The sequence below is a fragment of the Carcharodon carcharias genome, chromosome 20, assembly GCF_017639515.1.
Source record: "Carcharodon carcharias isolate sCarCar2 chromosome 20, sCarCar2.pri, whole genome shotgun sequence".
NCBI lineage: Eukaryota > Metazoa > Chordata > Chondrichthyes > Lamniformes > Lamnidae > Carcharodon > Carcharodon carcharias.
The window spans coordinates 111,888,009-111,914,436 of NC_054486.1; the positions used below are offsets into that span (position 1 = coordinate 111,888,009).

Sequence of the window (26,428 nt, forward strand, 5' to 3'; positions counted from 1 at the left end):
CGCCCCCGCTCGCCAACAGGAAGATCCTGCCCATAGTTACAGAATAAGGGGACACTCTTTTAAAACAAAGACGCAATGGAATTTCTCCTCTCAGAGGGTAGTGAATGTCTGGAATTCTCTACCTCAGAGAGTTGTGGAGGCAAGATCACTGAAAGTATTTATGGAGGAGGTAGATAGATTTTTAAAATTTCAGGGAGTTGAGGGCTATGAGGAGCTGGCACGAAAGAGTTGAGGCCCGGGGCAGATCAGCCACGATCGTATTGAATGGCAGGGCAGGCTTGAGGGGCTGAATGGCCTACTCCTACTCCTATTTCTTATGTTTTTATGTTTAAAAGAAAGCGATGCTCCGGATGTACCGAGCCTTATTCAGGCACCCTCTGGAGTTTTGGGAACCACACCTCTGGAAGGATATATTGGCCTTGGAGGGGATGCAACACATATTCATCATTAAGATAACAGGGCTTAGTGGGTTAAATTATGAAGATAGGTTTTATTTCCTTGAGTTTAGAAGGTTGAGGGATAATCTATTCAAGATCTTGAAAATGTTAAAGGGATTTGGTAATGTAAGTACGGAGAAACTATTTCCTCTGTGGAGGAATCCAGAACAAGAAGATATAACCTAAACATCAAATATGGACCATTCAGGGATGATGATAGGAAGCAATTCTTCACACAAAGAATATTGGAAACCTGGAATTCTTCAAAAGGCTGTGGATGCTGGGGGTCAAATGGGCCTTTCAAAACTGAGATCAATAGATTCTTGTTGGGTAAGGATATCGAGGGATATAAGGCAAAGGTGGGTGAATACAGTTGAGGTACAGATTAGCCATGATCTAAATGAATTGCATAGCAGAAACTATACCTGATTTAGGTACTGCAATTTGCCAATGTCTTCAGCAGTAACATCTCGCTTCATACCAACAACTTCATCCACTTCTGCTTGTAGCCTGAAGGAGTGGAAAGAGAGATCACACTATCTAGGAACACAGGAGTGCTTGAGCTGGTAAACATTATTATATTCCCTGGAGATGAGGAGTGATCTGGACATGTTGAATATAATGAGGAAGATTGACAGGGTATACAGGATGACTCTTGCCTCTAGCAGGAGATCAAAAGCAAGGAAACTGAAGCAGAGATCTGGAGCTAAATCAGTTAAAGCAAACCTAAAAGTTTCTTCACACAGTGAGTTGTGAGAATGTGGCACGTATTGCTGCAAGAGATTAGAGACAGAGAGTCAGTGAGGCAAATGGAGGCTTGTTTGCGAAGTGAGGGTAATGTGGCTATGGGGAAAAGGCAAGGAACTGGGATGAAAGATACAAAGAATGTACACAACTCCAGAACTCCCCAATTAATTACTTCTGAAGCATAGTCACTGTTGTAATGTAGAAACTGCAGCAACCAATTTGCACACAGCAAGCTCCCAGAAATAGCAATGAGATAGTGACCAGATAATCTGTTTTTAGAGATGTTGATTAGGGATAAATAGTAGCCAAGACACCAGGGAGTATTCCCCAGCTCTTCTTCGAAATAGTAGCTGTAGGATCTCTTAGATCCACCTGAAAGGGCCAGGGTTTAACATCTCAATTAAAGACAGCACCTCTGACAGTGTAGCGCTCCCTCAGTACTATTCTGGAGTGTCAGCCTGGGTTATAGGCTCAAGTCTCTGGAGTGGGACTTGGACACACAGCCTCAGAGACAAGAATGCTACCTGCTGAGCCATGACTGACACCTGGAGCTATCATGATGGAGCAAGCTTGATGCACTGAGTGGTTACTCTGGCTCTTTGCTCCTAACACCCCTCAATTTCTAAATCCACAAAGCTCAGGATCCCATTGCTAATTCTTCATAGATAGGACATGTGTGATGAACAGCATTGCCATCTATCTACTGGAACCAGATGGGTTAACTCTCCTATGTTCAGTGGGAGTTCACCCACTCCTGTATCAGGGTTGTGATCTCATTCTCTTGCTTTGTTCTGCTCTGTAGCTGGTTGTTTCACTTGAGCCTCACTTCCTCCCAGACCCCATGATCCTTGATCATTGGCTCTGCTCCCTCTCTGATCCCTGGTCTTCCTTTGCTTCCAGCCCCGGCATTACTTCTGCTCCGATTCTCGAGTCTGGTCTGCAACATAGCCTCCCAGTCCCTCTCCATCCATGTTCCTGATTCCCCTCCCTCCCATATTTTCAGATCTTTCTTCCTCCGGAGTGCCAGGACCTTCCCGATCTCTGCCCCATTCTCCCCAGTCACAGCCCCGATCTCCTTACTTTGCTGTTATTTCAGGTTGCCGTGTCAACTCCATGATGGTGAATGAGATCAGATTGGCTGTTGTCTCTTGCCCTGAGGAACAAAACAAACAAAACAGCAAAACATGAGTTAGGCTCCAGCTGGAGCGTTGTGTCCAACGCTGGGCACCATACTTAAGGAAGGATGTGAAGGCTTTCGTGAAGGTGCAGAAAGGATTTCTGAGAATGGTACCAGTGATGAGGGACTTCAGATATGTAGAGAGACTGGAGAAGCTGGGGCTGTTCTCCTTAGGGAAGTGACGGCTAATGTGAAATTTAACAGGAGTCTTCAAAATCATGAAAGGATTTGATAGAGTAAACAAGGAAAACCTATTTCCACTGGCAGGACGGTTGGTAACCAGAGAAGACAAATGTAAGATAATTGGCAAAGAATCAGGTTGGCTGGGTCAGAGGGTTGTTATATTAGGAATTCTCTTTCCCAGAGAGCAGTGAAGGCTGAGTCATTGAATGTATTCAAGGCTGAGTTAGATCGATTTTTGATCTACAAGTGAGTCAAGGGTTATGGAGGGGACAGGCAGGAAAATGGAGTTGAGGCCATGATCAGAACAGCCACGATCTTATTGAATGGAGGAACAGGCTTAAGGGGCCGAATGGCCTCCTCCTGCTCCTATTTCTTATGTTCTATGTCCTTATGAATCAAAGGGGACATGAGAAGAATTTTTTTGATGCAGCAAATTGTTGTGATCTGGAATGTGTGTGTGAAAGGGCAGTGGAAGCAGATTTAATAGTAACTTTCAAAAGACAAACTGTACATGTACTTGAAAAGGAGAAACTTACAGGCTATGGGGAAAGGGCAGGGGAGTGGGATTAATCGGATAGCTATTTCAAAGAGCTGTACAGGCACGATGGACTGAATTACCTCCGGCTCTGCTACATCAAAAATAACTGTTTGTCATTGGGAATTAACCCGAAGTGTTGATCTATATTTTCTCCTAACAGAGGCTGATGGACCAGTTTTATAAGTGCAGTGTTTGTTACTTTTGAACCTCCTTGTTAGACCAGCTCTGTGCGGTGACACAGTTTGCAGTTGGTGCAGGAAATCTGATGACAGGGAGAGGTAGAGAGTATTCTGACTCACCTGCGATGAAAAAAGTGATGAAGTTGTCCAGCATCAGGCTATCGTCGTATTCCCCTTCTTTTTCTGCAAGAGAAGATCACAATGGGGTATGAGAGATTAAAATGCTTGTAACGTCGCTGCCCTTGACTCCGGGTGGGTGAGGACCAGTGTGGTCCAACTGAGCACAGGGCTAGGCCTTTGTTTCCCACACTTCCGTGTTTGATATCAAGGGCAAGTTTTGAAAATTTACTCTGTAGTTCAGTATATATATATATGTATACTATATATTTATAACAACAGTGGTCCCCGCACTGATTCCTGAAGAACACCACTGTCTAGCATCCTCCAGGCTGAAAAACAATCATTTACAACAATGCTGCAAGTCTGGCAACAGCTGTGGAGAGAGAAAAACAGAGTTTCTGGGTTCTGAAGAAGTCATATTGGACCTGAAACATTCACTCTGTTTCTCTCTCTACAGATGTTCCAGACCTGCTGAGTTTTTCCAGCATTTTCTGTTTTTATTTCAGATCTCCAGCATCCGCAGTATTATGCTTTTATTTACGACTTGCTGTTTTCTGCCCTTAGGGCACTTTTTTTTCACCTAAGCTGGTACCGATCCTTCTATTCGATGAGATTCAAATTTGTTAATCAGCCTTTTATGTAGTATTTTGTCACTTTTTAAAAATCTATATAAATAAGATCCACTGCAGATCTTTTTGAACCGCTGCAGTCCATGTGGTGTAGGTACACTCACAGTGCTGTTAGGGAGGGAGTTCCAGGGTTTTGACCCAGCGACAGTGAAGGAATGGCGATATAGTTCCAAGTCAGGATGGTGAGTGGCTTGGAGGAAGATTTGCAGATGGTGGTGTTCCCATGTATCTGCTGCCCTTGTCCTGGATGGTGTTGAACTTCTTGAGTATTGTTGGAGTTGTAATTCAGTCAGGCAGGTGGAGAGTATTCTATCAAATTCCTGACTTGTGCCTTGTGGACGGAGGACAGGAATTGGGGAGTCAGAAGGTGAGTTGTTCTCCACAGAATTCCCAGCCTCTGACCTGCTCTTGTAGCCATTGTACTTTTATGGTTAGTCCAGTTTAGTTTCTGGTCAATGGCAACCCCCCAGGATGTTGATAATGAAGGATTCAGCGATGGTAGTGCCATTAAATATCAAGGGAAGATGGATAGATTCTCTCTTGTTCGAAATGGTCATTGCCTGGCACTTGTGTGGTGCAAATGTTTATTGCCACTTATCAGACCAAGCCTGAATATTGTCCAGGTCTTGTTGCATTTAGGCATGGACTGTTTCAGTATCTGAGGAGTTACAAATGGTGCTGAACATTATACAATCATCAGCGAACATCCCTACTTCTGATCTTATGACTGATGAAGCAGCTGAAGATGGTTGGGCCTAGGATACTACCCTGTGGAACTTCTGCAGCGATGGCCTGAACCTGAGATGATTGACATCCAACAACCACAAACATCTTCCTTTGACTCCAACCAGTGAAGAGTATTACCTCTGATTCCCATTGACTTCAGTTTTCCCAGAGCTCCTTGATGCCACACTCTGTCAAATGCCGCCTTGATGTCAATCAAAGGCAGTTGCTCTCACCTCATCTCTGGAATTCAGTTCTTTTGGCTATGTTTGAGCCAAGGCTGTAATGAAGTCATAAGCTGGGTGACACTGGTGGAACCCAAACCCAGTGAGCAGGTTATTGCTGAGTAAGTGCCGTTTCATAGCACATCGACCACACTTTCCATCACTTTACTGATGATTGAGAGTAGACTGATAAGGCAGTAATTGGCCAGGTTGGATTTACCCTGCTTTTTGTGGACAGGACCGACCTGGGCAGATACTCACATTGCTGGGTAGATGCCAGTATTGTAGCTGTACTAGAACAGCTTGGCTAGGAGCGCTGCTAGTTCTGGAGCACAATTCTTCAGTACTATTGCCAGAATACTGTCAGGGCCCATAGCTTTTGCTGTATCCAGTACCTTCAGCCGTTTCTTGATATCACATGGAGTGAATCAAATTGGCTGAAGACTGGCATCTGTGATGCTGGGAACCTCAGGAGGCAGCCGAGATGAATCATCCACTCGGCATTTCTGGCTGAAGGTGGTTGCAAATGCTTCAGCCTTGTAATTTGCACTGATGTGCTGGGCTCCCCTATCATTGAGGATGGGGATATTTGTGGAGCCTCCTCCTTCTGATAGTTGTTTAATTGTCCACCACCATTCATGACTGAATGTGCCAGGACTATGGAGCTTAGATCTGGTCTGTTGGTTGTGGGATTGCTTAGCTCTGACCATTGCATACTGCTTCTGCTATAGGGAAAATGTTGGAAGCTATTATTAAAGATGTTATAACAGGATGCTTAGAAAAATTCAAGGCAAACAGGCAGTGTCAACATGGTTTTGTGAAAGGGAAATCATGGTTAACCAAGTTATTGAAGTTCTTTGAAGAAGACACATGTGCTATGGATAAAGGGTAACCAGTGGATGTAGATTTCCAGAAGGCATTTGATAAGGTGCCACATGAAAGGTTATTATGGAAAATAAATGCTCATGGTGAAGGGGTTAACATATTGGCATGGACAAAAGATTGGCTGGCTAACAGGAAACAGAGGGTAGCCATAAATGGGTCCTTTTCTGGTAGAAGGGATGTAATGAGTGGTGTGCCACCAGGGTCAGAGCTGGGGCCTCAACTTTTTACAATTTATACATATGCCTTGGGTGAAGGGGCCGAAGGAACGGTTGCTAAGTTTGCTGATGATACAAAGACAGGTAGGAAAGTAAATTGTGAAGAGGGCATAAGGACTACAAAGGGACAGTGGGCAAGGATCTGAAAAATGGAGTATAATGTGGGAAAATGTGAAATTGTCCATTTTGGCAGGAAGAATAAAAGAGAAGCATATTATCTAAACGGTGAGAGGATGCAGAGCTCTGAGATTCAGAGGGATCTGGGTGTCCTAGTGCATAAATCAGAAAAGGTTAGTATGCAGGTACAGCAAGTAATTAAGAAATTGAATAGAACATTATCATTTATTGCAAGGGGAATTGAATATAACATTAGGGAGGTTATGCTTCAGTTGTTCAGGACACTAATGAGGCTACTTCTGGAGTACTGTGTACAGTACTGTTCTGCTTATTTAAGGAAGGATGTAAATGCATTGGAAGCAGTTCAGAGAAGGTTTGTCAATTAATACCAGGAATGGGTGGGTTGTCTTATGAGGAAAGATTGAACAGGTTAGGCTTGTATCCGCTGGAGTTTACAAGAGTAAGAGGCGAATTGATTGAAACATATAAGATCCTGAGGGGATTTTACAGGGTGGATGTGGAGAGGATGTTTCCTCTTGTGGGAGAATCTAGAACTAGGAGTCACTATTTAAAAATAAGGGGTCGCCCATTTAAGACAGAGATGAAAAGAAATGTTTTCTTTCAGAGGCTAGTGAGGCTTTAGAACTCTCTTCCTCAAAGGGAAGTAGAAGCAGAGGTAGACGGATTCTAGGTAAACAAGGGGGCGAAAAGTTATCGGGGGTAGATGGGAGGTTGCAGTTCAGATCAGCCATGATCTTATTGAATGGCTGAGCAGGCTTGAAGGGCCAAGTGGCCTACTCCTGCTCCTAATTTTTATCTTTGTATGGCAAGCAAGTAGTCCTCTGTTGTAGCTTCGCCAGGTTGACACCTCGATTTTAGGTATGCCTGATGTTGCTCCTGGACTCTTCATTGAACCAGGGATGAACCCCGGGTTAATAGTAATAGTTAGACTGGGGGTTATGCTGGGCAATGAAGTTACAGATTGTGGTGAATAATTCTGTTGCTGCTGCTGCTGATGGCCCACAATGCTGCATGAATGCCCAGTCTTGAGTTGCTAGATCTGTTTGAGATCTATCCCATTTAGCACAGTGGTAGTGCCACACAACACGATGGAGAGTATCCTCAATGTGAAGTTGGGGCTTTGTCTCCACAATGACTGTGCGGTGGTCACTCCTACCGATACTGTCATTGACAGATGCATCTGCGACTGGTAGATTGGTGAGGTCAAGTAGGTTTTCCATCCTCCACCTGCTGCAGATCCAGTCTAGCAGTTATGTCCTATAGGACAGCTTGGTCAGCAGTGGTGCTAGCGAGCCACTCTTGGTGATGGACATTGAGTATATCGAATCAGAGTACTTGCCACCCTCAATTCTTCTTCCAAGTGGTGTTCAATGTGGAGGAGTACTGATTCATCAGCTGGGGGTGGTGGGTGGGGGCGGTAGGTGGTATGGTAGTAATCAGTATGAGGTTTCCTTGTCCATGTCTGAATGTTTGACCTGATCTTTGGATCAGCTCTCCCAATTTTGGCACAAGCCCCAAGATGTTAGCAAGGAGAGCTGTGCAGGGTTGACACGCTGGGTGTGATTTGTCATTTCCAGTGCCTAGTTCCATGTCAGGCAGTCCGACCAGTTGCATTCCTTTTAGATTTGGTAGCGGTTTGATACAATTGTGTGGCTTGCTGGGCCATTTCAAAGGGCAGTTCAGAGTCGGACCTAAGCCAGGCCAGGTATGGACGATGGGTTTTTATAGCAATCAACAATGATTTTCATGCTTTTAATTTCAGATTTATTAATTGAATTTAAATTCCACCAGCTGCCATAGTGGGATTTGAACCTGTGACCCCAGAACATTAGCCTGGGTCTCTGGATTGCTAGTCCAGTGACATTTCCATTATGTTACTGCCTCCTATATTCTCCTGAAATTTGTTACTATTCCTCTCATAGTTCCTTACATTTCTGACTTCTGTGTTCTCGTTTTTGAAATGCCAGTAAAATTTTTCCTGGGTTGTTGTCCCTAAACGTTTCCCCAACACCAACTTTAGGCTGAGTGGTCTGTAGTTGCTGTGTTTCTCCCCGTGTAACATTTGTAATCCTCCAGTCCACTGGCACCACCCCCATTTCTAAGGAGGAATGGAAGTTTTTAGTCAGAGCCACCACAATTTCCACCTTTACTTCCCTCAGTAACCGAGGATGCACACTATCTGGACTAGGTGTCTTCTCCACTTTGAGTACATTTTATTTTCAGCTTGGTATTAGCAACCTTATAATTGCCATAAGTCTCCTTTTTCTGTCTTATTTTAATCTTGGCATCTTTAGTCATGCGGTGAGTTGGGAGACTAAAGAAGGCAAATGCACATGGGATACAGGGTAATTTGGGGATTCAAAATTGGTTTAGTTGTAGGAGACAGAGGGTGATGACAGAAGGCTGCTTTAGTGACTGAAAGCCAGTGTCCAGTGGCGTACCACAGGGATCTGCGCTGGCGCCCCTATTATTTGTCATTTATATAAACAACATAGAACACTATGTGGGGGGTAAGATTAGTAAGTTTGTGGGTGACACAAAGATTGGCCGGGTGGTTAACAGTGAGGTTGAGTGTCTTAGGCTACAGGAAGATATAGACGGGATGGTCAAATGGGCAGATAAGTGGCAGATGGAATTTAACCCTGAAAAGTGTGAGGTGATACACTTTGGAAGGAGTAATTTGATAAGGAAGTATTCAATGAATGGCATGACACTAGGGAGTTCTGAGGAACAAAGGGACCTTGGCGTGTGTGCCCATAGATCTCTGAAAATGGAAGGGCATGTTAGTGGGGTGGTGAAAAAGGCATATGGGACACTTGCCTTTATCAATCGAGGCATAGATTACAAAAGTAGGGAGATCATGTTGGAGTTGTATAGAACCTTGGTGAAGCCACAGCTGGAGTACTGTGTGCAGTTCTGGTCGCCACATTATAGGAAGGATGTGATTGCACTGGAGGGGGTGCAGAGGAGATTCACCAGGATGTTGCCTGGGATGAAACATTTAAGTTATGAAGAGAGTTGGATAGACTTGGGTTGTTTTCATTGGAGCAGAGAAGACTGAGGGATGACCTGATCGAGGTGTACAAGATTATGAGGGGCCTGGACAGGGTGGAGAGGGAGCAGCTGTTCCCCTTAGTTGAAGGGTCAGTCACAAGGGGATCCAAGTTCAAGGTGAGGGGCAGGAGGTTTGGGGGGATGTGAGGAAAAACCTTTTTACCTAGAGGGTGGTGAGGGTCTGGAATGCACTGCCTGGGAGGGTGGTGGAGGTGGGTTGCCTCACATCCTTTAAAAAGTACCTGGATGAGCACTTGGCACGTCATAACATTCAAGGTTATGGGCCAAGTGCTGGTAAATGGGATTAGGTAGGTAGGTCAGGTGTTTCTCATGTGTTGATGCAGACTGGATGGGCCGAAGGGCCTCTTCTGCACTGTGTGATTCTGTGAGTTCTATCTTTGGATGCCCTTCCATTCTCCTTTGTGGGAAATTGTCTACTGTGTTGTTATCTTGCAGATCAATTTTTGATTCCAGTCTATATGGGACAGATCCCTTTTCATCTCACTAACATTGGCCCTCCTCCAGCTAAGTAATTTTACACTCGATTGTTCCTTGTCCTTTTCCATAACTCTTTTAATGGTGATTTTTTAAAATTCGTTCATGGGATGTGGGTGTCGCTGGCTGGGCCAGCATTTATTGCCCATCCCTAACTGCCCTTGTTCAGAGGGGCATTTAAGAGTCCACCACATTGCTGTGAGTCTGGAGTCACATATAGGCCAGACCAGGTAAGGACAGCAGATTTCCTTCCCTAAGGGATATTAGTAACCCAGATGGGTTTATATTACGATCATGTTTTGGAAAATCCTCCAAGACTTGCTTGCAATGTGACCTCAAGAGAACATTCTTACTAGGTGTTTATCTCTGTGCTTTATCCAGATGGTGCTTAATGCCCACCCAGTAAAGGCTTACATTTATCCCCTGTATCTAGTGGCTGGTGTACCTGGGCTGGGACTGCCTGATGTCAAAACTGCAGGCAATCATTGATCTTGAAAAAGATGCATAATAAGTTTTTCAAAAAGTGGAAGAGCCAGAATCGCGGAGGGCAAGCTTCCTCACTGAGAATTTATGGAGAATTGTATCACCTGCACTTTTGAGGATGTGTGTCAGGATGTCTTTCGGCACGTCCTTTCCATTTGCTACAGCTTTCTTCCTCTCCTCTATGCACTGCTTCCCTGTAGCATGCAGCAGCTCTAAAGAGTCCTGCACCTCCTTCACAAACTTCCAGTGCCAAGGCAAGTACTGGGAATGCAGAAGGAACTGGATTAGGTAGACTGACAACAAAGGGGCAGAAGTGGCAGGGCTGGTGATTAAAGGGAGCAACACAAGGACAAAGCTGGAAAGGCAGCTGATTAAAGGGGGCAAGGATAGTGCAAAGAGGGAAATGGGGGTAACAACTGCGCATAGCAAGATCCAACAAACAATGAAATAAATAACAGCTTTTTCAGATTTTAGTTGAGGGATAAAGGTTGCCAGGACACCAGCGAGAACTCCCCGCTCTGATCGGTTTGCATCTCATCCAAAAGACGGCACCTTTGACAGTGCAACAATCCTTCGGTATGCTACTGGAGTGTCAGCCTGGATTATGAGTTCAAATCTCTGGAATGGAGCTTGTACCCACCTTCTGACTCAGAGAGGCAAAAGTGCCACGCACTGAGACACAGCTGACTGCTTAGGAGCCATTGCCAAGGATCTCCCATTGTGTGGAGTTGTACCACCGTGTAACTCAAACATAAATACAAGATAATTTAGTTTGGACTTTGAGCACTTGCCTGCATATATGGTTTCTGAACATATTGTGACATCCCTTTCAGAATCATTGATATTGCCTGTGGAAATGGAGTCTCGGTACCATCCAATAAGTTCAGTTGCATCCCAAAGGCCACCTTTAAGGAGAACAGAGATCATAGAGTAATGGATATCTGGGACTGAGTTCCACAGAGACACAGGTATCTGGGAGTAACTTACAGACCTAAAATAATGTCACACAAACAGGCCATTTGGACAAATATTCTGGTGTTCATGTTCCACACAAACCCCAGACTGGGTGACCGCTTTGCAGAACACCTTTGGTCTGTCCACAAGCATGACCCAGACCTCTCTGTCGCTTGCCATTTCAACACTCCACCCTGCTCTCATGCCCACATGTCCATCCTTGGCCTGCTGCAATGTTTCAGTGAAGCCCAACGCAAACTGGAGGAACAGCACCTCATCTTCCGACTAGGCACTTTACAGCCTTCCGGACTGAATATTGAGTTCAACAACTTTAGATCATGAACTCTCTCCTCCATCCCCACCCCCTTTCTGATCCCCCTTTTTCCAATAATTTATATATATTTTTCTTTTCCCAACTATTTCTATTATTTTTAAATGTATTGTTTTATCTCTACCTTTTAGCCTATTTTGATCCCTTCCCCCCACCCCACCCCCACTAGAGCTACCTGTCACTTGCTCGTCCTGCTTCCTACCCTCAATGTCCCCATTAGCACATTTCTTACCTAATATCACCACCACCAACACTATTTGTCCTTTTGTCTATGACATCTTTTGGTTATCTCCACCTATTACTGGCCCTCTATCCAGTTCTACCTGTCCCACCCCCCCCACCTCCCCGCCCCTCCCCCACCTTACCCCTCAAACCACCCCACCCCCCAAACCCTCCAACCCACCCCCCACCCCCCCACCCCCCAAACCAGCTTATATTTCACCTCTTTTCTATTTTTCCTTAGTTCTGATGAAGAGTCATTCATACTCAAAATGTTAACTGTATCCCTCTCCGCAGATGCTGCCAGACCTGCTGAGTTTTTCCAGGTATTTTTGTTTTTGTTCTAGATTTTCAGCATCCACAGTTTTTTGCTTTTATCTCCTTCCACTCTACTTCATCTCACCCTATCAGCATATCCTTCTATTCCTTTCTCCCTCTTACTTCCCTAGCTTCCGGTTAAATGCAGCATCTATGACAGTAATGGTGTGTAAGTTACAGAGAGTAAAGGACACTCACAGTGAGTTACAGAAAATGGCAGATTCTTGCGGGGCAAAAATGAGTTTTAGTGATGAACACTGGGAGTGAGTTGCTACAAAGAGCAATGGATAACCTGAGTGAGTTATATGGAAATGTAAGAAGAGTCCTAGGAATGAGTTAGGGGTAACTGTCAGTGAGTTACAAAGTGTGATTGATAGCTGAGAGTAAATACAGAGATTAATAAAATAGATAGTATTTGGATTGCTTTCTTGTTCTATCAATCTCATTACTTTAAGCACTAGGGTACAAATGCATCAGTTGCAGAATTGGGACAGTAGCATGGTGAAAATGTTTCAGAACAAGTAATTCAAAGGCTAATCCTCCAAGGATATGAGTTCAAATCCCATCATGGCATCTGGGAGAATTTAAAAAATCAACAAAGTAATAACTCTGGGTTGGTACCAGTAACGGTGACCATGTGAAAACCCACCTGGTTCATCAAAGGATATCTGCCATCCTTACCCAGTCTGGCCTACATGTGACTCGAGACCCACACCAACATGGCTGTCAATTAACTACCCTCTGAAACAGCCTAGCAAGTCACTCAGTTTGAGGGCAATTTGGGATGGGCAATAAATGCTGTCCTGGCCAGTCACACCCACATCCCACATAATAAATAATAAAAAAAATCAGGTCTTTAATGAGACCTTACACCACGATTCCAGCATGATTGCCTGTTTATAACGCTCCACAATCCAGTATGTGGTACACTCACAACTCTTACAAACTAATTCTACCTTTGATTTCTGCATTCCACAGATACTGCCCACCAAATCATAGCACAACAAACATACACAAAAGTTACATCAGAATAACAACGTGGAGCCAGCAAATAGCATTTAACTCTTCCCAAATCTCTTCTAAACATTCTATTACCATGGTTATATGGTCAATTATTTTATTACTATAAACACAAGTGACCTGATCAACATTTCAAGGTCATAAGAGACATGGACAAGGGAATTTCACAGGTTCCATCAGTCCCTTAATCTTAAGAAGGTACATGGGCCTCTGGTCCACATACACATAGCCTTCCATATTCAACAGAAAGCTGTTTTAACTCATCATGTACTGATCTCACAAACAGCTCAGGATGTAGAGGGGTGCAGATAATGTGAACTCCTGTGCCCACAGGTCTGAGTTGCACAGAGACTAATGGATATACACAGAGAGCAATGGGTAAGCGTCTGTGAGTTACACAGGGTAATGGATTGTTAAAAGTGGGTTACAAAGTGCAATCAGTGGGTGAAAGAGTGATGGATAATTAAGATTGTGTTACACAAAGATTAATGAATCCCCTAGAAAGACTAATGGATACTTCAAAATAGGTTAGAGAGGGATAGAGAGTGTGTTGGCATGCTGTCAGTAAGCCACACACACAGCAGCATCACATCCAGAGGTCTTATAAAAAAAAATAATAAAAATAGTGCACAGTATGTCTTGAAATAGATAGGGTTTACGCTGGTGACCATTGTACAGAGACACCAACAAGTTGGATGTTGGGTAGATCTCCACCCAGTAAGAACAACAACTTGCATTTATATAGCATCTTTAATGTCGTAAAACTTCCCAAGTTGCTTCACAGGAATGCAGGAGTCAGACAACCAGGGGCAAAAAGTGGAGGAAAAAGAGAAGGAAAGTAAAATCAATTTTTACCGTTGTGATAACCTCAAGTGTCACACAGTTCAGCTTACTGTGCATTCCCACTGCAGTTTCACCATCAGACAACTCTCTCAGCTTCTCCATCAGATGCTCAGCCTTCTCATTAAACGCATCCATTAACCCCACCAGGTACCTGCGTGGCAAACGACGACGCAGAGATAAGCAAGGTGTGGCATATTGTGCCTTTTACTCCCAATGTGCTTCAAGGTAATTGATTACTTTAAAAGCGCAGTCACTGTTATGAACACAAAATGCAGCAGCTGATTTATAAACAGCAAAGCTCAAAAAACAACAATGATCAATTAATCTGTTTTGGTGGTATTGGTTGAGAGACCAACGTTCCCACTGGAATGGAGAAGGTTAAGAGGTGATCTGATTGCTGCTGTTTTTAGGATTCTAAAGAGACTGGATAATGTTGACCAAGAGCAATTGTTTCACCCTGTCCAGAACTGGAGAACCAGAGAACACTTAAAGAGGGAAATTGAAAACCAAGCTGAGGGAACAATATTTCAATGAGTGAGTGGTCAATCTATGGCACAGGCTCCCGAGGGAGATGGTGGGAGTGGTTAATATTGATTCATTCAAATGTAAATTGGATAGATTTCTTTTAGAAAGAACATTTTGAGGTTCAGTCTGTGAGTAATTTGAGACATGATGTGTGGTGAGTGGAACGTGCTCAGGGAAACAGGTGACTTTGGACCTATGGTTCCCAAAGCTCTCCAACCACTGAGGTTTCCTCACCTTGTATCTGGTTCCGTTATAGATTCATCGACAGAGCTTGATCGCTGTGATTAGTCAACAGCTCCGTTACTGTTATATCAGGTAATTACCAGGGTGGTAGAAGATGAACTAGGCGCACCTTGGGTTTTTCATCTAATTAATCCTATTTTGACTCCGGCTAGAAAAATTCCTTTCTGTTTTTTGAATCATGCCACCTGTACAGGGAATTTAACATCCCATCTCAAATTTACCATTTGGTACTGCAGGGAATTGTCACTCTAAATAACAGGCATGTGTCCTGAAGTATGGATATCCCTGTTTGTGTAAGAATTGGAGTCATTAGATTTTGACACTGACCAGCACTTAAGCAGGAAGAATAACATTTAAATGAAAGCAGAAAGTGCTGGAAATACTCTGCAGATCTGTCAGCATCTGTGGAGAGAGAAAAACAGAGTTAACATTCTGAGTCAAATATTGCTCTTCTTCGGAACAGCTGGATTCTGAAGAAGAGTAATATTCAACCTGAAATGTTAACTCTGTTGCTTTTTGCACAGATGCTGCCAAACCTACTGAGTATTTCCAGCCCTTCCTGTTTTTATTTCAGTTTTCCAGCATCCGCAATATATTTTACTTTTATTTTAAGAATAACATGGAGTTTAAAGACATAAATACATAGTTACGAGTGGCTGAAGAAAGGGTCCATCACCCTGCGCTGCATGTACCAGTGTTGGTGGTCTGTATCAGTCAACAGGCCGTGCCCCAAAAACCTGTGATAAACACCATGAGGTTAGCCAATGCCTGGTCTAATTACGTTTGTAAAGGATTGCACAAATTAAGTTGAACCTCTTTCAAGCCCGCAATATTTGGGGTAGATGTGTAAAGTGATTCATTTTGGTAGAAAGAATGCAGAGAGACAATACAAAATAGAGAGTACAATTCTAAAGGGGTTGCAGGAGCAGAGGAACCTGGGTGTATAGGTGCATAAATCATTGAAGTTGGCAGGTCAGGTTGAGAGAGCAGTTAGTAAAGCATACAGTATCCCAGGCTTTATTAATAGGGGCATAGAGTACAAGACCAAGGAGGTATTGTTAAACTTGTATAAGACGCTGGTTCAGCCTCAACTGGAGAAGAGAAGATTAAGAGATTTGATAGAGGTATTCAAAATTATGAGGGGTCTGGAAAGAGTAGATAGGGAAAAACTATTCCCATTAGTGGAAGGATCGAGAACAGGGTGCAGGTTTAAAGTAATTGGCAAAAGAAGCATTGGAGACATGAGGAAAAACATTTTCATGCAGTGAGTGGAATGCGCTGCCTGAGAGTGTGGTGGAGGCAGATTCAATCAAGGCATTCAAGAGAGAATTGAATTATTAACTGAAAAGGAAGAATGTGCAGGGTTATGAGGAGAAGGCAGGAAAATGACATCAGGAGAGTTACTCATTTGGAGTGCCAGCACAGACATGATGAGCCAAATGGCCTCCTTCAGTGTTGTAACCATTTTGTGATTCTGTGGTATGAGTGTTTTAGCGAAGGATTTAGTTATCTAGAAAGCCAGGTGGTGAGTGATAAAACTATAGCCTAGTCTTTAAACACTTATTAGCTTTTACTTACATAGACACACATTATAAACATACACTTCCAAGCCCAAAAAGAGTTTCATTCTATTCCTGCGTATAGGAACAAAGTTAACACCCAACTACTGAAAACAATTAAGCACCCAGTTAATAAACAATTAACAACAGGGTATATCATAATGTTACAGTGAGGAGTGTGGGGTACAGGGAAACAAGGGACAGCATCCATTCTTGGGCTGATAAATTGCAAATAATATTTAAGCCACAGAAATGCCAGGCAATGACCGTCTCCAAAAGAGAGTATCTGACCATCTCCCCATGACATTTAGCAGCACTAACATTGCTGAATCCCCACCATCAACAACCAGAAACCTAACTGGACCAACCATAGAAATACTGTGGCTATAAGAGCAGGTCAAAGGTTGGGAATTCTGCGAAAAGTCTCCCTAAAGTCTTTTCATCACCTTCAAGGCATAATTAAGGAGTGCAGTGGAACATCCACTTGCCACCTCAACAACAATCAAGAAGCTCAACACAATCCAGGACAAAGCATTAAACATTGAACAAATGAGGGCAAACCTTAAACATTCACTCCCTTCACCACCAATGCACTATGGTAGCAGTGTGTATCACACACAAGATACACTGCAGTAACTCACCAAAGCTCCTTTGTCAGCACCTTGGCTACCTAGAAGACCAAGGGCAACACGTGCATGGGAACATCACCACCTGCAAGTTCCCCTTTAAGCCACACCTCATCCTGTCTTGGAAATATATTGTCGTTCCTTCAAAATCCCCAAACTCCCTAAAGCACTCTGGGTTCACCATATGGACTTAAGTGGTACAAGAGGCAGTTCATCACCACCTTTTTGAGGGGCTATTAGGGATAGGCAACAGATATTGGCCTTGAATGTAATTTTTTAAAACGGCTGTTGAGTGCAGATCCACAAACCTTTTACCAAAGAGGTTGAACAGGAGATCGTATGTGTAAGGATCTTTAGGATATTTTGGTGACATTAAGAATTCCTGCAACAAAAAAAATATTGAGCAGTGATATGTTGGTAGTACATACATTTTTCAGGTATACATCATCTCCAACTTCCTCATTGCTATAGTTGAGAAAGTGAGAGCCTTCTGCCAGCTGATGCTCCCTTTACTGCAAACTGGCAGTTTGAGGCGCCAAGTATGTTTCCACCTTATTTCCTTTCCGCATCTGGCCCAGGGACGTCCGCATCTGGCCCAGGGACGTCCGCAACTCGCCTGGCTCAGAGTTGGAACTTCAGGATCTGGGTTCAGAAAAATGTCCTGGGACCCTCTGACAGCACTGTGGGTGTGCCTACACCACATGGACTGCAGCGGTTCAAGAAGGCAGCTCACCACCACCTTCTCAAGGGCAATTGGGGATGGGCAATAAACACTGGCCCAGCCTGCGAAGCTCACTTTCTGTAAAATGAATAAAAAAGACTGTCCATGTGCGGAGGCTAGGGTTGAGCCTTGATGTGACGGTCCCATAATTGTTAAACCTCTCAACAATCAGAATCTAGACTCACACATGAGGATACTTGGGTGAGGTAGCAGTACCATTCTACACTGCAGTTTTTCACCCCTTCTCTCCAGGAAATGCTGCTTCTTGCTGGAGTACAGTTGCATGAACATATCAGTCTGTTCAAGTTTCCACCCTTCATGTGCATGCCTGAACAGACTGTCAGTAAGCTATGCGACTATGAGGACCACCACTTAAGAAACAGGGGCGGGAATAATCCACACATTTCTTTGAGCCTGCTTCACCATTTAATAAGGTCATAAATGAACTTCTACATCACCTCCACTTTCCCACCCTACCCCCATGTCCCTTAACACCCTTTGTGCTCAAAAATCTATCAGTCTCAGTCTTGATGCTCAATGACTGAGCATCCAAAATTCTCTTGGGTAGAGAATTCCAAAGATTCACAACTTTCTTAGTGACAAAATTCTCATCTCAGTTCGAAATGGCCAACTCCTAATCCTAAGACTTTGACTCCTAGTTCTAGTCTCTCCAGCCAGGAGGAAACAGCTGTTCAATTTCTATCCTTTCAAGCCTTTCAAGAATTTTATACATTTAAATGAGATCAGCCATGATCTGGTGGAATGGTGAAGCAGGCTTGAGAGGCTGTATGGCCTACTCCTGCTCCTCTTTCCTTTGGTCACTTAGAGAGCAGAGATGTGACAAAAACAAAAACAAAAATAGCTGGAAAAGCTCAGCAGGTCTGACAACGTCTGTGGAGAGGAAGACAGAGTTAACGTTTCGAGTCCATATGACTCTTCAACAGAACTGAAGAGAAATAGAAATGAGGCGAAATATATACTGTTTAAGGGGGGGGTGGGACAGGTAGAGCTGGATAGAGGGCCAGTGATAATTGGAAGCAAAGGAGAGACTGCCAAAGATGTCATAGACAAAAGGACAAAGGGGTGTTGACGGTGGTGATATTAGCTAAGGAATATGCTAATGAGGAAATTGAGGGTAGAAAGCAGGATGAGCAAGGTACAGATAGCCCTGGTGGAGGTGGAGTTGGGGGGAAGGGATCAAAATAGGTTAAAAGGTGGAGATAAAACAACGGATGGAAATAAATATAAAAATAATAATAGAAATAGGTGGGAAAAGAAAAATATATAAAAAAAAAATAATAATTATTACTAAAAAAGGGGATCAGAAAGGGAGTGGGGATGGAGGAGAGAGTTCATGATCTGAAGTTGTTGAACTCAGTATTCATTCCGGAAGGCTGTAAATTGCCTAGTCGGAAGATGAGGTGCTGTTCCTCCAGTTTGCGTTGAGCTTCACTGGAACAATGCAGCAGGCCAAGGACGGACACGTGGGCATGAGAGCAGGGTCATACGGACTCGAAACGTTAACTCTGTCTTCCTCTCCACAGATGCCGTCAGACCTGCTGAGTTATTCCAGCTATTTTTGTTTTTGTTTCAGATTTCCAGCATCTGCAGTATTTTGCTTTTATCAGAGATGTGACAAAGTTTTGAGGTCCCTGGGAGACCAAGTTTGAGTAGCAGTCTTATTTAGCTCCTTAAATTACCACCCTTCTCATTGTCTAAATCTGCATTAGTTTTCCTGCTGAAGATACAGAAATCATGATATTAACATAGCAGAAATGCAGCCAATGGGAAGATACTGTGAGATGGGATCTTGTGGGGACAGGAGGGTTCAGAAGAGCACTAACGATTTGTCATGAAGAGATTAATGTCTATAATGTTATTGGAAACTATTTTTTTAAAATAAAGTTTAGTGGTGTCTGTGTGTATGTGTGCGTGTGTCTTAATTGGATTAAAGTCAGCTGGTCTAGAGGCTTTGATGTATAGAAAGAAGTAGGTTTGAAATGGTAATTAGATAAAGATGGGGGAGTTTAGAAACATAGGTATCAAGGGGGCAATTTGCAATTTTAAATAAAGCATTCAAAAGAATGGGTGAAATCTTGCACCTAGCTAGAAGATGCTAAGCAATGTGTTTATTTTTTTGACCTTACTAATAAAATTGGTGGAATGAAAGGATGTTATTGTTAGCAGAGGTAAAATTAAAAGCTGAGTGATATAATGGAAAATTTACATTCAAAGAGAAAGGTATGCATAAAGCAGAAAGGAGAGTGTGGGTAAGGCAGAGGCATTTTAAGATCCATCAAGTGTGAGAAGCCTCCAGCCTGTTAAGCCTCAAGTCTGTCTGCAAGGACCCAGAGCTGAAAGAAACTCATTTTGAATGTGACTGTCCAGGTTGTGCTTTGTCAGGTGTCTCTTTAAATCTGAGATTTACTGTTGCCTTAACAGGGGTGTAACTGAGAGTCGAATTAATTAGGGGATTTTTGTAGTTATTATAGTAGTAATTTTGTAGATATATCTATGTTTTACAATCTTTCTTGTATTAACAAATGTTTAATTTAGTTTTATAAAAAACCTCTTGAGACTCGGTGGTCTTATTACTGCTGAATTCAAAGCCTGCATCTCAAAATATACAAATTGCAAAAATGGATTATGACAGTAGTTTCAAGTTTCCCTCTGGTATTTGAACAACTCAGCCTTTACCATCGGTTGTGTCATAATACCATTGCAGAATCAATAAAGAGATTCAGTCAAGGTGAGGGAGTAGCTAGAGGCTTGAGGTAAATAATTATTACATATTGGTCTGCAATCTCATCAAACTAACCAAACCAATTAAGCTGGAATGGAAAATAACATTCTCTACCTTTATTGCTTCTGGGTGTGTGACAATAATTGACACACGATGAAAAACATTAATTCGAATGATTGGTCCATACATCTCACTCCTAAAACAACCAAGAAATTAATTATAGTGAACATCAGTCTTTAAAACAATCTGAAACTCTATATACAAACACCTCGGTTTAGATTCCAGTCTGTAACTCACTCCTAGGTATCTGTTATTCCATATATAAACTCTCAGAATCCCTCAATCAGATTCCAGTCAATAAATCACTCCCAGGTATCTGTTATTCTATATATAAACCCTCCAACCCCTCGATTAGATTCCAGTCTGTAACTCACTCCCGGGTATCTGTTATTCTATATATAAACCCCCCAAACCCCTCGATTAGATTCCAGTCTGTAACTCACTCCCGAGTATCTGTTATTCTATATATAAACCCTCCAAACCCTTCGATTAGATTCCAGTCTGTAACTCACTCCTGAGTATCTGCTATTCTAAATATAAATCCTGCAAATCCCTTGATTAGATTGCAGTCTGTAACTCATTGCTCAGTATGAGTCATTCTATATATAAACCCTCCGAACTCCTCGATTAGATTCCAGTCTGTAACTCACTCCCAGGTATCTGTTATTCTATAAAAAAAACTCTCCAAACCCCTCAATCAGATTCCAGTCAATAAATCACTTCTCAGTATCTGTTATTCTATATATAAACCTCTGAACCTCTTGATTAGCTTCTAGCCTGTAACTCACTCCCAGATATCTGTTATTCTATACATAAATTCTCCAAACCCCTCAATCAGACTCGAGTCAATAAATCACTCCTGGGTATCCGTTATGCTATACATAAACCACCCCAAACCCCTCGATTAGATTCCAGTCTGTAACTCCCTCCCGTGTATCTGCTAATCTACATATTAATCCTCTGAATCCCTCCATTAGATTCCAGTCTTCATCTCAATCCTGGGTAACTTTTATTCTACATATAAACCCCTGAACCCTTCGATTAGATTCCAGTCTGTAGCTCTCTCCCAGGTATCTGTTATTCTATACATAAGCCACCTCGAACCCCTCGATTAGATTCCAGTCTGTAACTCACTCCCAGGTATCTGTTATTCTATACATAAACTCTCCGAACCCTCAATTAGATTCCAGTCAATAAATCATTCCTGTGTATCTGTTATTCTATATATAAACCACTCCGAACCCCTCAATTAGATTCGTCAAAAACTCACTCTTGGGTATCTGTTATCCTACATATAAACCACCCCGAACCCCTCGATTAGATTCCAGTCTGTAACTCACTCCCATGTATCTGCTAATCTATATATTAACCCCTTGAACCCCTCGATTAGGTACTAGTCTGTAACTCTCTCCAAGGTATCTATTATTCTATACATAATCCCTCCAAACCCCTCGATTAGATTCCAGTCTGTAAATCACTCCCGGGTATCTGTTATTCCATACATAAACCCTCCAAACCCCTAGATTAGGTTCCAGTCTGTAACTCAATCCCAGGTATCTGTTATTCTATATATAATCCCTGAACCCCTCAATTAGATTCCAGCCTGTAACTCACTCCCAGGTATCTATTATTCTATATATAAACTCCCCAAACCCCTCGATTAGATTCCAGCTTTTACCTCACTCACCATATATGCTATTCTATATATAAACTACCCTGAACCCTTTGATTAGATTCCAACCTGTAACTCACTCCTGTGTGTGAGTTATTCTATATGTAAGAAACAGATTTATAAAGAGGGATATGGTCGAGTGCTCAAAGTGTGAGTGTGAGGTGGCATCTGACTGGTACCAGCAGAATGGTTATCTTGACGAGTTGGAAGCTGAGTATTTGCACAGTGATTGATGCTTGCACAATCGTCATACTAAATTTGCTGTCAAGAAGCCACTAAGTGAGAGCCATATCTGTAGATTTTGTAGCATGACTGTTTTAAAATGGCCCAAGGTGTCGGAAATGTGATAGTAACAAGGTTGCAATATTGAAAATTTATTTTGTAGTTTGATTACGTCTGAATTAATAGTTTCTACAGTTTCTAACCTCAGAGCGTACAACGGCTGGCCAGATTTTCTGCTTCCCTCCATTAAAACCTGCTCCCCACACAAGCCCAAAGCTTCATGAGTAGCTGGGAATAAGTAATCAAGTGAGGCCAGGAAAACAATTATGGGGCAGTGCGTTCCTGGCACTGCTGTCTAGATCTGTCCCAATAATGGTTATTCCAGCCTCCAAACTTACTGGTAATGGAACTTTCCCCCTTTAGTATGAGATAGTGTCTAAGGCACTAAAGAGGCAAGGAGCACTCCACACTCACCATTCCAGGAACTTTTCATGGATCATTTTGTAACCTTCCATTGATTTTTGAAGTGTGGGACCATGTCCGAAGAAAAAGCTGGAATAAGTTAGACATCAGTGACAAATTAGGCACTCAAACACCATTTGACCTAATCCAGACCTGACAGGACAGTAAGGATGACAGGTTGGGGGGTATGGCGGGAGTTGTGTGGATGTGATAGGCTTGAGTACAGTTATAAAGATATTATTTATCTTTTAATAGATTTAAAACAGATCTATATATCACCTTTTATGATCTCAGGTTATCTTAAAATACTTTATGACCAATGGAATAATTTTTTGAAATTTAGTTATGGATGTAATGTAGGAAACACAGCAGCCAATTTCTGCACAGCAAACTCCCACAAATAGCAAAGTGATAATGTGTGGATATTGTGTTTTATGTGTTGGTTGAGGGATAAATATTGGCCAGAACGATGTGGAGAACTCTCCTGCTCTTTTTTTTTACATCCAACTGAGAGGCAGAGGGAGCCTGGTTTAATGTCTCATCTGAAAGGTTGCACCTCCTACTGTGCAGTGCTCCCTCAGTATTGTACTGGAAATGTCTGCCTGGACTACGGACTCAGATCTCTGAAGTGAGACTTGACCTTCCGACTCCGAGGAAAAGTAAAATGCGGGAATACATCTGCAGCCCTGCAACTGGAGGTGGTACTACACGAAGTAGTTGGTGGTGGTGGGCAGTTCCACTGTGTCAGTCTCGGTTTAGTTGGTAACACTTTCGCCTCTGAGTCACAAAGTTCCAGATTCAAGTCCCATTCCAGGGCTTGAGTACAGATATCAAAGCTGACACTGCACTACAGTAACCGTATCAGTATCAAGCCCTGGAATGGGACTTGAATCTGGAATTTTGTGACTCAGAGGCGGAAGTGCTACCAACTGAGCTGAGACTGACACAGTGGAACTGCCCACCACAGCTACTTCGTGCAGTACCACCTCCAGTTGCATATCCACAGGTCCCTGAAGGTAGCAGGGCAGGTAGATAAGGCGGTTAGGAAGGCAAATGGGATACTTGCCTTTATTAGCTGAGGCATAGAATACAAGAGCAGGGAGATTGTGCTGGAACTGTATAAAACGCTGGTTAGGCCACAACTGGAGTACTGTGTGCAGCTCTGGCCACCACATTATAGGAATGATGTGATTGCACTGAAGGGGGTGCAGAAGAGATTTACTGGGATGCTGCCTGGGCTGGAGGGCCTGAGCTATGAGGAAAGATTGGATAGGCTGGGGTTATTTTCCTTGGAGCAGTGAAGGTTGAGAGAGGATGTGATAGAGGTGGATAAGATTATGAGGCGCACAGGAAGGCATTTTTTCCATTAGTAGAGGGGTCAATAACCAGGGGGCATAGATTTAAGGTAAGAGGTAGAAGGCTAAGAATGGAGTTGAGGAGAATTATTTGCACCCAGAAAGTGGTGGGAGTCTGGAGCTCACTGCCTGAAAGGGTGGTTGAGTCAGAAACCCTCTTAGCATTTAAGAAGTATTTAGATATTCACTTGCGTGGCCACTGCCTCCAGGGCTATGGGCCTAGCGCTGGAAAATGGGATCAGTGTAGTCAGACCTTTGTTGGCTGGCATGGACACGATGGGCCGAATGGCCTCTTTCTCTGCCAGCGTGACGTCCGGCAGGAAGTGCTATGTGCTCCCTGTGTGGGTGGGGGGGGATTCCCCAAATGAGAGAGTGCGCTCTTTCACGCATGTGCACGATAGAGCGCACATCCCCCTGAGGCTAAGTGCTGCCTCAGGGAGATCGCTGACACTTTTAAAAAGATTAAAAATAGAAAAAAAATTCCCTAACATGTCCCCATCATGACAATGTCACACGAGACAGGGCAGGCTCATAAAGTACAGTAAAACTTTATTAAACTTTTCAGAACACTGCATGAAAGCTCACCCCGCCGCTGGATGAGGTTTGATATTTTCTCTATTTGCTGCCAGGGCTCCTGGCCAACCCGCTGACCTTAAGGTTGGACGGGCAGGTCCTTTAATTGTTTAAATGATCCTGTCAATGGCCTCAATTGGCCATTGACAGGTCGGCGGGCCCACAGCTGATTTGGCTGTGCCCCCCCCCCCCCACCCCCCCACCCCCCACCCCCACCTTCCTGAAGATTTAAATGGGGCGGGGTGAGGTCGGGGGTCCTGCCCAATGTCATCCCACGTCAGTGAGCGGGCCCCACCCCCTGCTTGCTGATGGCAAAATTCTGCCCTATGAGTCTAAGCGTCGCCTCTTGGATGAGACGGTAAAATGAAGCCCCATCTACTTGCTCCGATGGGTGTAAAAGGTCGCATGGTACTTTTTTGAAGACGAGCAAGTGAGTCTCCACTTGTAATTGGAGTATTAATTTTCCTGGCCAATACTTATCCCTCAATAAACATGAGAAAAACAGATTATCTGGTCATCATCACATTGTTGTTTGTGGGAGTTTGCTGTGTGCATATTGGCTGCTGCGTTCCCTATATTACTTAATTGGCGGTACAGAGCTTCGAGATGTCCGGTCGTCGTGAAAAGCACTATATAAACGTAAGTCCTTAAAATTCCCACAGCATCACCTCCATCGGTCACAGCTGGAGGGAGATGGAGGCAGGTTTCGATCCACAACTGACCGGTACTGTCGGCAGTAGTGCCAGCCCTGAGATATACGTTAGCATCCTGGCAGATGGCTCTGCTCAACTGCCATGTGTCCCAGATTGCAACAGTGACTATGCTTCATTGTCCCAGATTGTCCCAGATTGCAACAGTGACTATGCTTCATTGTCCCAGATTGTCCCAGATTGCAACAGTGACTATGCTTCATTGTCCCAGATTGTCCCAGATTGCAACAGTGACTATGCTTCATTGTCCCAGATTGTCCCAGATTGCAACAGTGACTATGCTTCATTGTCCCAGATTGTCCCAGATTGCAACAGTGACTATGCTTCATTGTCCCAGATTGTCCCAGATTGCAACAGTGACTATGCTTCATTGTCCCAGATTGTCCCAGATTGCAACAGTGACTATGCTTCATTGTCCCAGATTGTCCCAGATTGCAACAGTGACTATGCTTCATTGTCCCAGATTGTCCCAGATTGCAACAGTGACTATGCTTCATTGTCCCAGATTGTCCCAGATTGCAACAGTGACTATGCTTCATTGTCCCAGATTGTCCCAGATTGCAACAGTGACTATGCTTCATTGTCCCAGATTGTCCCAGATTGCAACAGTGACTATGCTTCATTGGCTGTAAAGCACTTGGGACATAGTGAGGCCGTGAATGGCATTGTATAAATGCAAGTCATACGAACATATGAATTAGGAGCAGGTCACTCGGGCCCCTTGAGCCTGCTCCACCATTCAATAAGATCATGGCTGATTTGATCATAACCTCCACTCCACATTCCTGCCTATCCCCCGATAACCTTTCACCCCCTTGCTTACCAAGAACCTATCTAGCTCCGCCTTAAGAATATTCCAAGAATCTGCTTCCACTGCCTTTGAGGAAGAGAGCTCCAAAGACTCACAATCCTCTCAGAAAAAAATTCTCCTCGTCTCTGTCTTAAATGAGTGACCCCCTTATTTTTAAAAGATGATGCCTAGTTCTAGATTCTCCCACGAGGAAACATTCTTTCCACGTCCACCCTGTCAAGCCCCCTCAGATCT

General features: G+C 43.4%; 1 protein-coding gene across 1 annotated transcript in view; it reads right to left on the reverse strand.

The window, feature by feature from the left end:
• The window catches only part of LOC121292385 (cholesterol 24-hydroxylase-like), a 47,604-nt gene that overhangs the window by 20,572 nt on the left and 604 nt on the right, over positions 1 to 26,428 (reverse strand). Inside the window, 10 exon segments of the mRNA XM_041214235.1 lie at positions 863 to 947; positions 2,265 to 2,337; positions 3,382 to 3,444; positions 10,332 to 10,488; positions 11,019 to 11,132; positions 13,925 to 14,063; positions 15,331 to 15,417; positions 17,174 to 17,247; positions 20,444 to 20,525; positions 22,758 to 22,835. Of these exon segments, the coding sequence (XP_041070169.1) occupies positions 863 to 947; positions 2,265 to 2,337; positions 3,382 to 3,444; positions 10,332 to 10,488; positions 11,019 to 11,132; positions 13,925 to 14,063; positions 15,331 to 15,417; positions 17,174 to 17,247; positions 20,444 to 20,525; positions 22,758 to 22,835 (952 nt within the window).